Consider the following 12,145-nt stretch of genomic DNA (forward strand, 5'->3'; position numbering starts at 1 on the left):
TAAGAAAGGCAGACATTGGGCTAAGGAATGCCGATCTGTTAAAGACATAGAAGGGAAACCCTTAGAGTCGCCAAAAAACTCCCGGAGGGGCCCCCGCCGCCAGGGCCCGCAAATATATGGGGCAGCCAGCACACCAGTGTCCTTCAGGAGCAGCACAGCCCCCCACGGAGAGCTACTCCAGGTTCAGCAGGATTGGACATCCGTGCCACCACCAGAATAGTGTTAACTCCACAGATGGGAGTTCAACCCATCCCCTCAGACTTTAAAGGCCCCTTACCACCAGATACAGTAGGGTTGCTCTTAGGGCGCTCTTCTGCTACCTTGAAAGGCCTTGTAGTCCACCCCGGAGTTATTGATCAAGACTATGAGGGACAGGTAAAAATCATGTGTTCAGCCCCCAGAGGAATCTACCCTATATCCCCAGGAGACCGCATCGCCCAACTCTTAGTGTTGCCTAGTCTCCATGCCAATTATCCAGCTACCACCACGGAGAGAGGAGAAAAGGGCTTTGGTTCCTCTAATTATAACTCAGCCTTTATAGTATTAGATTTAGCAGACAGACCAAAATTGACCCTTAAAATAGAGGGAAAAAGTTTTGAAGGAATCTTAGACACTGGAGCAGATAAAAGTATTATCTCTGCAACCTGGTGGCCCTCCAAATGGCCTATAACACAGTCCTCACACTCTTTACAAGGTTTAGGGTATGAGTCTAGTCCTACCATTAGTGCCAAACCATTGAGATGGCAGGCGCCTGAAGGGCAAAAAGGTACAGTTACCCCTTATGTGCTCCCACTGCCAGTCAATTTGTGGGGGAGAGATGTTATGCAGGGCCTAGGCCTTAAACTCATTAATGAATACTCCACCCCTGCCCTAGGCATGATGATGGATATGGGATATATTCCTGGTAAAGGACTAGGGAAACACCAACAGGGACGCACAGAGCCTATCCTTCCCAAGGTAAAAAATGACCGTCATGGCCTGGGTTTTTCCTAGGGGCCATTGAAGACGCCATGCCCATACCTTGGCTTACAGAGGAGGCCATATGGGTTCCTCAGTGGCCCCTATCCTCTGAAAAATTAGAAGCAGCTCACCATTTAGTACAAGAACAGCTCCAATTAGGACATTTAGAACCCTCTGTGTCTCCATGGAATACGCCCATATTTATAATCAGAAAAAAGTCAGGATCATGGAGATTGCTTCATGACTTGAGAGCAGTAAATGCTCAAATGAGGCTATTTGGACCTGTCCAGCGAGGACTGCCACTTCTCTCTGCTCTACCCAAAGAATGGAAAGTAATCATAATAGACATCAAAGATTGTTTCTTCTCCATACACCTAAACACCAAAGATAGAGAAAGGTTTGCTTTCACCCTGCCAGCTATTAATCATGAGCAACCAGACGCCAGATTTCAGTGGAAAGTCCTCCCTCAAGGGATGGCAAATAGCCCCACCATATGCCAACTGTATGTTCAGCAAGCGCTAGCACCAGTTCGCGAAAACTACCCCAAACTGAAAATCATTCACTACATGGATGATATCCTTCTCTGCTCCCCACAATCAGCAGAGGTAGAAGAGGCCTATGTGAAGCTCACTAAATCCCTAGAGACTTGGGGACTGAATATAGCCAGTGAGAAGGTCCAAAAATCTAGTGTTAGCAAATTCCTAGGAGCCACCATTTATACAGATGTAATTTGCCCCCAAAAGCTTGAGATAAGACATGATCAGCTGCGAACTTTGAATGATTTCCAGAAACTCCTAGGAGACATTAATTGGTTGCGGCCATTTTTAAAGATACCTACCACTGACTTGAAACCATTGTTTAAAACCCTAGAAGGAGACCCACAACTAACATCTCCGCGCTCCCTTACACCTGAGGCAGTGCAAGCTATCCATAAAGTAGAACAGGCCTTAATGACAGCACAATTGAGTAAGATACAATTAAATGAACCTTTTGAATTATGCATTCTTCCTACTCCGGGACTGCCAACTGCAGTCTTGTGGCAGCAAGGACCACTGATCTGGATCCATCCCCAGGCCTCTCAGGCTAGAACAATAGAATATTACCCTGCTACCATAGCCAATCTCGCTCTAAAGGGAATAAAAACCTCAGTCACACATTTTGGAAAAGCTCCAAATACAATCATAACACCCTACAACAAAGCAAATACAAACATTATGCGCCATGAATGACGATTGGGCAATACTTGCTTACAGCTTTTCAGGAACATTTGATAATCATTTCCCTAAGCATCCTCTCCTTAATTTTGCTAAAGCTCATCCTTTAGTATTCCCTCGAATCATTAGCCACACCCCGTTGCCGCACGGGGACACAGTCTATACAGATGGATCCAAGACAGGTACAGGTGCCTATGTCCATAACGGCAATATAGTGACAAAAAGGTATACACCCAATACTCCTCAAATAGTAGAGTGCTACATAGTTTTGGAAGTACTGCAAACCTTTCATGAGCCTTTAAATATTGTGTCAGACTCTAGTTATGTTGTTAATGCAGTTAATTCCCTAGAAGTAGCAGGACTGATCAAAGCATCTAGTTCAGTAGCTACCCTGTTCAAACAAATACAATCACAATTACTCCTTAGACGCTCTCCTTTATATATGACTCACATTAGAGCACATTCAGGCCTTCCCGGGCCTATGACCCAAGGCAACCACTTAGCAGATCTTGCAACTAGAAGCGTAGCTTTCCCTCTGCTAGACCCTGTCGCCACTGCTTCAAAATTCCACTCACAATTTCATGTCACTGCTGATACACTGCGCAAGCGGTTTAGCATAACCAGAGCCGAAGCTAGGAACATTGTTCTTAGCTGCCAACACTGCTGCAGTTTTCTTCCCACACCTCATGTTGGGATCAATCCTAGAGGTATTAAGCCTTTACAGGTTTGGCAAATGGATGTAACACATATTTCTTCCTTTGGGAAGCTGAAATATGTACATGTATCTGTGGATACATGTTCGGGAGTCATCTTTGCCTCCCCATTGTCTGGAGAGAAAGTTTCCCATGTCATTCACCACTGTCTTGAGGCTTGGAGCGCATGGGGGTTACCCCAAATCCTCAAAACAGACAATGGTCCCGCCTATACTTCTGCCAAACTTGCCCAATTTTGTCATCACATGGGAAATAAACATATCACTGGTCTTCCTTACAACCCACAGGGTCAAGGGATTGTGGAGCGCGTGAACCGCACTCTCAAATCCTATCTAATTAAACAAAAAGGGGGAATTGAGGACATACCCCCCACACCCAAAACAGCTATAGCCCTAGCACTCTTCACTCTCAATTTTTTGAACCTGGATGCTCAAGGCCATACAGCGGCGGACCGCCATCATCAATGGCCAAAAGACCCACAAGAACTAGTAAAATGGAAGGATGTACTATCTAACCAATGGAAAGGCCCGGATCCAATTATAATTAGATCCAGGGGGGCTGTATGTGTTTTTCCCCAGGGTGAAGAAAACCCCTTCTGGATCCCGGAACGCCTGACCAGGAAAGTCCTGAACAAAGGAGATGGCGTCTCTGTGCCTGTGGATCCTGCTCTTGTCGATGGGAATCCTGACTCAGGGAGTACTGAGATGGGGAATATTGTCAGTCTTCCCTAAGCCCATGCCTGTTCGCTATAATGCAGCAGTTTTTCCACGCTTTTTTACTACTAACTCTAGCATGAACCTGCCTTACTTACCATTAGATTCTCTAGCAGCTTCTTTAGGAGAAAACCGAACCTTTGAAACCGATGGATCTTTGTGCTTCACCACTCGTAACCACTCAAATTGCCTGTCCCTTAAACAGCATATGTACGGGTGGTTTAGCCGTGATAGAAAATCGGGTGAATTTAGTCAGTCCTTTCATGAGAATAAGACCTACACTAATGCAGTAGTAAGCCTAAGGGTCCTTTGGATCAATGGTACATTTATGAAACCTCCTATTAAGCAGATTAATTATAGCAACATATTCTTCCCTTACCGTCCCCGTCAACCCAAATATGCTCCCCATTGTGTGGGAGATTATGAGGGAGAGCAATGGCCCTGGACTGATTGCCAGTCACATGCAACAACCTGGGCAGATGAGGGACACAAATTTTCCTTGTCCCCAGATATGGAGGAAATTTCCGGCAGTGTTTACAGAAGGGTGGCAGAAGGAGGAGAGTTCCAACAAGATGTAGGCAGGAACCCCTTCCATAAATGGCTGCTGTGTGGAGTTAATGGTTCATGTTCAGACCTTTCTCCCTTTATTGTCCTACAAGGGGGAGGGATTGGGATGTCTGATAGTTCCTGTACCTATGAAGCTACAAGCCCAACCTTAGATGGCAAAACTGTATACCAGGTGAATAAGACTACTTATAATATTTCATGTCAAAGAGTTGCACCAGCCCCTGGCCAATATCCACCTACTCCAGTATGCGTGTATCCCCCATTTCTATTTATCTTATCCAATAACAGTTTTGACTCTTGCTCCAATGACACCTGTTTCTTGTCTCAGTGCTGGAGTATAACTATCCATTCCAATGCTTTAGTGGCCCGCATTCCTCGCTGGGTCCCTGTCCCAGTGGATTCACCTGATTCCATGACCTTGTTTCGTGAGAAACGTGACTTTGGTGTCACTGCCGCCATAGTGGCTTTAATATCTCTGGCTGCAGTGGCTGCCACTGCAGCTGCCATAGCCTTGGACACCTCTGTTAAAGCGGCTGCAGAATTGAATAATCTTGCGGATTCAGTAGCCACTGCTCTAGACCGCCAATCCTCACTTGATGGAAAGATGAAAGGAGGAATTATGGTCCTCAATCAGCGAGTAGATCTAGTGGAAGAGCAACTAGATGTGCTCTGGCAGTTAGCCCAATTGGGATGTGAGCGAAAGTTTCGCGCTCTCTGCATTACTAGCATACAATATGAAAACTTTACGCGAGCAGCTAATCTGTCACGAAGCCTGTCCCAGTATCTTTCAGGAAACTGGTCCCAAGACTTTGATGGAACGTTAGAAGAGCTACGGCAAGAAATAACCCACATCAACTCCACCCGGCTAGATATCTCCGTAGCAGAAAGACTCTCTTCCTGGTTCCACAGAGCTCTCTCCCACGTTAAAGAGTGGGCGGGCATGGCTGGGATAGGTGTATTCATGCTTGGAGGTCTCATGCTCCTTCTCTGGTTGTTATGCAGGCTCCGTGCCCAACACAGGCAAGATAAAGTGATCCTTGCTCAAGCCTTGATGGCGGTAGATATTGGCGCCTCTCCCCAAGTATGGCTCAACATGCTCAATAAAGAAGCTCAGCTTTAGCTTGAGGTAGCCCTTGCACCCTGAGCCCTTGTGGCATTGCACCAGATTAAGGTACCTGTTCGCTTACCCGAAGCTTCTCATACGAAACTCGGTACAAGAGGGTCACTGCACAGGCCCAAGCCCTTTGTACCGGGCGGTCCCATCGTCAGCTAGAGGGTGCGAGGCACTGCACTGCAAGAGGTCATGGGCCCCTCTGAGAGACATGCCTGATTGCATAGGGGTGGATGTCTACAAACCCCTCTCCAAAAATAAGACATCAAATGTTTCTGGAGATCAGGCCTCTATCTCCACCTCAGCTGACAAGTTCCGCCCTGAGTTTCAACAAAACAAAAAAGGGGGAGATGTTGGTAGCCATACCTGCCGCACCCAAAAATGGCGCCCAGCTTGAGAAAAAGTAGGTAAAACAAAGACTACTTCTGGATATTCCCGCCACTTCCTGGCCGCATACCACATGCTAATTAGGCCTTCACCTACTAGCCAATTGGCGTATCGTAGCAGCTATGCTAATGAAGCATCACAGACAGCGCGCAATCAGCTTGGAGCATGAGAGCTATATAGCTAGCCCAGTCTTTCCCTTTGGGTCCTTCCCCTGATGATTGTATCACAAAAGAGCTGAAGATTAAAGCTTTCTGCAGAAGAATCCTGCTGTTGTTGCGTGCTGTTCTTGCCGGCGAGGACGGGGCGCGCGACAGACAGCCAGGTCCCGAAGCCTCCTGGAGCCCACTGCAAACACTGCCGGTGCCTCTAGACCCTAGCTGTACTTCTGACCACTCTAGAAATCAGAGCTACAGATTTGGGTGTGCTCAGGAAATACACATCTCTGAAGATGCAGGCTGAGATTCCACCGCTGGCAGCCGGGGTAAGGCCACCCAGGCCATTTCCAGCACTCGGCTCATTCCTTCCTTCTGGGAACTCTTCCCTTGGGGGTCTCTGCAGGAAAGTCTGCTCAGCTCCCTGTTCTCCAGCAAACCCTCACTCTCTGAGGAACAACTTCAGCACCACCTCCAGGAAGTCTCCCTTCCACTCTGCCCCAGTGCCCTGGGGAACCCTCTGTCAAAGCATGTGGCAACAATAAGCTCCTGCCCACGAAGGCGTGCTGGCCCCTTCTGCTTCCTCTCCCATCAATCCTCACTTCAGATTCAAAAAAAGTGGCTCAACCACTGTTGGTCTGTGGCCCACACACCTGCCCACCTCTCTCTTTCTCAGGCTGGGGTAGCTCCGCTCCTCACCCTGCAGGTCTAGCTGTCTGCCACAGCCCCAGGAAGCATTCTCTAAGTGCTCGGTTGCAAGCAAACGTCTTCTTTAGGAACTCAGGGCACCTTCACTGTTTGCTTGGCTTTTCCAAACACAAACTACAATGACACAGCTATAAGGTTGTTACATTTATCATTTTCACTAATCCAGAGGCCCTACAATAGCCTAACGCTGTGTAGGATACTGTGGGGTACACAAGGAATGTAGAAATTGTGGCCCTTGCTCTGGAGGGTCGATTAGTCACAAACATTTGAGTGTCATTTGGACAGCAATGGGCTGACTGGAAGGGGAAAGGAGAATGAAAGGAAAGGGCAGGCACTTGCCCTTGGAAAGTCACGAAAACATGGGAAATGATTAGGATAATAAAAGGCGACATATATTAATGTGTGAAGTGCCTGAACTCTGCTCAGTACTTGCCTGTACACTCAACAGGCGGCAGGCCTGGTCAGGTCAGTTTGGGTCTCCCTCACCCTTCCACCTCCAGCTCTGAGCCCAGCCCTGGCACTTGGCAGGCATCTCCAAAGGTCTGTATTAGCCTCCCACGGTATTATCTGCACCTGTTCACATGTTGCACGTGTAGTAAGGGCAGAAGTGGATGTACTCCCGGTTGTGGGACGTGGCTTTGAGAGACCCTGGCTCACCATCCTGCAATCAATCACCAACACCAGAGGGCGAACTCCTAAAGCCCAGGGGCTCTGGAGTGAGGCTCCCCAGTGCCCAGGACGAGGCCTAGCACAGTCGAGGCCTCAGAAAGCACTTGCTACGAGCACAGTGATTAAGCGCCATGGCCTTGAGGTTAAATTGGTTTCCAGCATCGCCCCTGCCACCAGCTGCGAGCCTGGGTATCCCGGCCGTTAAGGCAGGGATGCTGCGGGAGGGCGGACCTCACGGCGGGGGTGACGACTGGCGCGGGGCGCAGGCACCACCCCCTCGCCCTGCAGGTAACCCTCAATCTTCTTTTCCCCACTTTACGGCACCCACAGGACTGGGCATCCTTCCGTGGGCCCCCAGCAGAACCCTTCCGGGGGCCCTCCGCGCCGGCCCCGCCGAGGGCCCCCCGGCGCTGCCCGTCCGCGGTCCCGCGCGCGCCCCGGGGCTGGGGGAGGGCCTCACCCGCAGTCGGCTCCATGGCGACGCCATCAGTGTGCGACACCGCCCGGGGCGGAGTCGGGCGCGGAGGGAAGTCACCGCGGCGCCCTGCCCCGCGCCTGCGCGCTGGCCGCGAGGGGCGGTGGCTATGCCGCGGAGGCCGGTGGGGGCGATCGCGCGTGCGCGGACACCTCCGCGGGGCGAGGACGACGGCGGGAAGGGAAGGGAGCACGAAGCCGAGCCTTTTCTCGTGCGCTGGGCGAGTCCGGGTCGGGCGCCGGACGTTTGCCGCGCGCCGGGACCAACGCGGTGAACAAGTCCCTCGCCTCTGGAGCCCACTGACAGTTCCAACACGCGCCACCTCCTTCTCTGTTCCCCGGGGGCGCCCTCTCCGGGGGGCTGCCCGTAATTGCTCCAGAAAGAGATTCTTCTCTGAAACCCTACATTCAGGTGCACACACCTGGCTGTGCGTCCGACACAGCCTGGAGCACTTGTTTAAAATCTTAAGTTGCTGGAGTGGGATTCTCTGGGTTTTGGGTCAGGCCCAGCGCAGCCTCCGGTCGAGTCCTCCCTCTGTGGGCTTCGAAGTCTCAGTTTGCGAAGCGCCCCTTCGATCTTACCGTGACTCCGGCCCTCCTAGAGGCTGCATGAACGTGGCAGCCTCCGTTTGCCCACCCGCACCATTCGCTGAACACCCAGGATCTAAGGGCCAGGAGGCACCTTGGGAGTCAGGCGAGCGTAGGACCTAGTCTGCACCTTCCCTGGGCTCCACTCTAGCAGAAGGGGTATCAGGAGGGTCGGCTGGCCTTGCATTTGCGTTTTAGCAAGGTGACCCTACCGTCAAACGATGGAGGAAACCAGTAACCCCTCCAAAGGAGCGATGGCACGCCTTACACACTCAGGAAGCGGGGCTGCTTCTCAGTTGTACACCCGGTACGACGACCCTCATAAACCTGTGAAACAAAGCATTTTAGGACTCACTACACAGAAATGGGAAATAATGTTCCAGGTGTTCCCAGGACTCATTCAAGGTCTTACAGAGCTTCCCCCCACCCCCCCACCCCGCGTTTATCACACAGAACATAATCCATTACAGCAACAATGTATGTATGTGCTAGGTGCTGGGCCACGTGCCTCGGAAACCATACCTAAATGTCGATGAGTGTAGGTGGCAATGTGACTGGCTATCTGCAGAGGAGGAAAAACATGTTAAAGAGCCTTCACCCAGCTGGGAAGGAGCTGCAAGTGCTATAACCCAATGTGCTTTACTGCAAATCTTGTGGCTCCTGGTCACAATTCTCCATTCCTCAGTGGCATCCATAGCTTTAATATGTAAAGGCATTAACAGACCTTCTGCTGCAATAGAGTGACCATGCCTTTCACCAGGCTCCTAAGAGGAATACAAAGTGTTGCCTTGGAAACAATAGGAAGTTATAAATGCAATCTCAGGGCCGTCGCTGTCCTTTCCCACTTTCGGAAAACACAGATCTGCAGGCAGTATTTCATGTACGTTGCCTGGCCCCAGCTCAGAAATGTGTGCACAGCTCCCTGGTAGCCATGCTCACAGCAGTGCCCAGGTGCTAAGCAAAGTCCAGGTCTCTGAGATGGACAGCCTGGTGTGACCCCCCAGAGGGCAACCAGACATGGAACAAACCCCCAGGGGCAGTTTTAGAAAGCAGGTGACACCACAAAGAAAGGACATTGCCTTTGGCCCTTCACGCCATGTTTGCAAGTTAGAAGAATCCCAAAAGCCAGGCGCTTATAAGAAGAAGTAATTTTATAAGAGACCCCTAGGAAGAAATTGGCTGGCTCTCGTGTAAAAGATGTTCTAGGACTGTAACCCAAATGTTGCAAACTTGATCATGTATATGAACTTGCATTTGGATCACTTTAGGATTTAAAAAAAATAGATTTTGTTGTTAGAAACGTTTAGGTTTACAGCAAAGCTGAGTGGCAGGCACACAGAGTTCCCATGCCCCCCCCAACACCGCCCCACCCGACACAACCTCCCAGCATCAGCACCCCGCAGCCCAGCAGTCCTTTGTCATGATCTACACTGATGCACTATTATCACCACGGACTGAGTATCCCTGTACCCCCAGAGTCTCTGTGCCCGAGCCTGATGCCCCGTGTGGTGGTTTTAGGAGGTGGGCCTTTCAGGAGGCAACTAGGCTCTGCTCTCAAGAGTGTGCAGAATGCCCATACAGGGGGAACTCCGAGGGTCCCCCCACCCCTTCCACCATGTGAGGACGCAGCTGGAGGACAGCTGTCCACGAACCAGGACGCAGTTCTCTCTGGACACCAAGTCTGCTGGCACCCTTGATTTTGACCTCCACCCTCCAGAGCCTTGAGAAAGAAATGTTAGTTGTTCCAGCCACCCAGTCCATGGCATTTTTTGCTGTAGCAGCCCAAGCTAAGACACCCAGAGCCCCAGGTTCCCTGAGGGTCACTCTTGGTGTCGGGCCTTCTGTAGGCTTGGACAGGTGTATGATAACATGTGTCCCTCATCACAGTGTCACACAGCAAGGTCCCACTGCCTAAGGATCCCCTGGGCTCTGCCTGCACCTCCTCCCTCCCCTGACCCCCAGCTGTCTCCATGGTTCTGTCTTTCCCACAGTCACAGAGTGGGACTCTCACAGCTCCAGGGGCTGCTTTCCCTTAGCGATGTGCAAACGTTCACGGTCTTCCCTGTCTCTTCATGGCTGGACAGCCCATCTTCTTTTTGGTGCTGAATAATGCTCCAGTGTCTGGATGGACCACGATTTGTCAATCCATTCGCTTTCTGGACAACACCGTGGTTGCTTCCAAGTTTTGGCAGTAATGAATGAGGCTGCTGCAACATCCTCGTGCAGGCCCACATGAGAATCATAAAGCATGTTCCAGGCATTTCATGATGAGGTGTCAGAGCACTTCAGGACCTGGCTAGAAGGATATATACAGTGGAAAGGGTAAGAGCAGGAGGAGCTGGACCATGCATCTCCAGCTGTGTGACTCTAGGGAATTCACTCCACCTCTCTGAGCTTCTGCTCCCTCTTCTGTACAATGTGGGGAAATGATTCCTCCCTTGGAGTCAGCGAGACGGTGGAGCAGGCTAGTACCCCCAGAGCCTAAGCAGAGTTACCCGCCCAGCTGGCAGCGAGCATGCTGGAGATGTTAGCTTTCATTGTTCCGCAGCGATCCTGTTAGACAAGAGAAGGCAGGTGCTGAGAGATGAGGTCCAGTGACTCACCCGAGGTGCTGGAGTGCTGACAGCTAGACCTCCCCTCATGTGCTTCCGAGACACCACACTCCCAGCCTCTAAACTCTACAGGTATGGGCTTCAAACATTCAACGCCACATTCTGCCTCTGCTCCCTGGCTTCTCCCTGCGTATAGGCAAGTGTGCGTGCCCCCTCCCCCTCCACACGTCCTGGAGTGCCAGAAGACAAAGAAATAACACACGGATAATTCTAATGACAACAAAGGCCAGCTGCTGAGAAGCTGGAGGATCCCCTCCCCCTTCAGGCATTCCCCTGTCGGCTGGCTCTGCTCCCAGTTCTGTGCATGCCCCCCTCCTGGGATCAGGTGACACCCGTCCGTCAGCACCCAGCATTGCATGGGAGATTGGGCTTTGGCAAGACAAGGATGCCTGAGTGTTCACAGTGATGCCTTGCTATTCCCGCTGCCACCAGCCAGGCCAGCGATGTGTCACCGAGCCTTAGCCTACAGCCACCTCCTGCCTGCCGACCCTGCCCCTTCCCTGAAGCTGCCGCCTGTTCCTCTCCTCCTCTTCCCCCTCCTTCTCTGCCTTCCCTCTTCCTCATCCTCCCTCCACCTGAATCCCACCTGCAAACAGCTGTGGCCCAGCTGTGACCTCGTGGCTCCCATTGTCTCCACCTGGCCAAGCACAGCCTGCTCACCTGGGCGGTCCAGGCCTTTCCTGGCTGCCAACCTGCACACCCCACCCCATCTCTCAGCCAAGTTTCATCCCAGGCAGCTCTGAACCCAACTATGCCCCCTCATCCTGTGTTTTTTTTTGTGTGTGTGTTTTTCCCCTCCCAGAAATGCCCCCTGACACTTTTTGCACATCCAGCCTGCAAAAAATTTCCCATCCCCAAATTGGCCTGGGCACTAGCAGGAGGGAAGGGCTAGACGTCCATAAACACCTCTAACCAAGTGGGGAATCAACACACACAAAGCTGGTGCAGGGGCACTGACAGCCCAGGGGCTCCACTGGGAGGCACAAGGGAACCTGCATTACATCTGAAAGACATGTCCCTGGGGAGCCCGTGGAGGGGCGGAGGGGGGCGGGGTACTGCCCGCTGCACAGTGCCCCTGTCACCCTCAGGTGAGCCCAAGTTCATTTAAAGCTAGTTTAAGACATGCAGACATGGTGACAATTACACAACAGCGATAACCACGTACCGTCTGGTCACGTTCTAAAATGCCCCCTTTGCATGTGGAAAACAGCCACTTTCTTCTAAGTAAACTTACTATTGGTAAATACAAAGCAGGAAGGCGGGTTATGGTCGTGATA

At 51.3% G+C, this 12,145-nt stretch overlaps 1 protein-coding gene across 2 annotated transcripts in view; it reads right to left on the reverse strand.

The window, feature by feature from the left end:
• Nucleotides 1–7,768, reverse strand: part of MTHFSD (methenyltetrahydrofolate synthetase domain containing) — a 31,244-nt gene extending 23,476 nt beyond the window's left edge. Inside the window, exon 1 of one of the 2 annotated variants that reach the window (XM_036924185.2) lies at nucleotides 7,655–7,768. In XM_036924185.2, coding sequence (XP_036780080.2) covers nucleotides 7,655–7,670 — 16 coding nt within the window. In that variant the 5' untranslated portion in view covers nucleotides 7,671–7,768. The remainder of the gene's footprint in view (nucleotides 1–7,654) is intronic. The other variant, XM_036924184.2, reaches the window with a different exon arrangement.
• Nucleotides 7,769–12,145: the final 4,377 nt, after the last annotated feature.

The sequence above is a fragment of the Manis pentadactyla genome, chromosome 15 (genome assembly GCF_030020395.1).
Source record: "Manis pentadactyla isolate mManPen7 chromosome 15, mManPen7.hap1, whole genome shotgun sequence".
Taxonomy (NCBI): Eukaryota; Metazoa; Chordata; class Mammalia; order Pholidota; family Manidae; genus Manis; species Manis pentadactyla.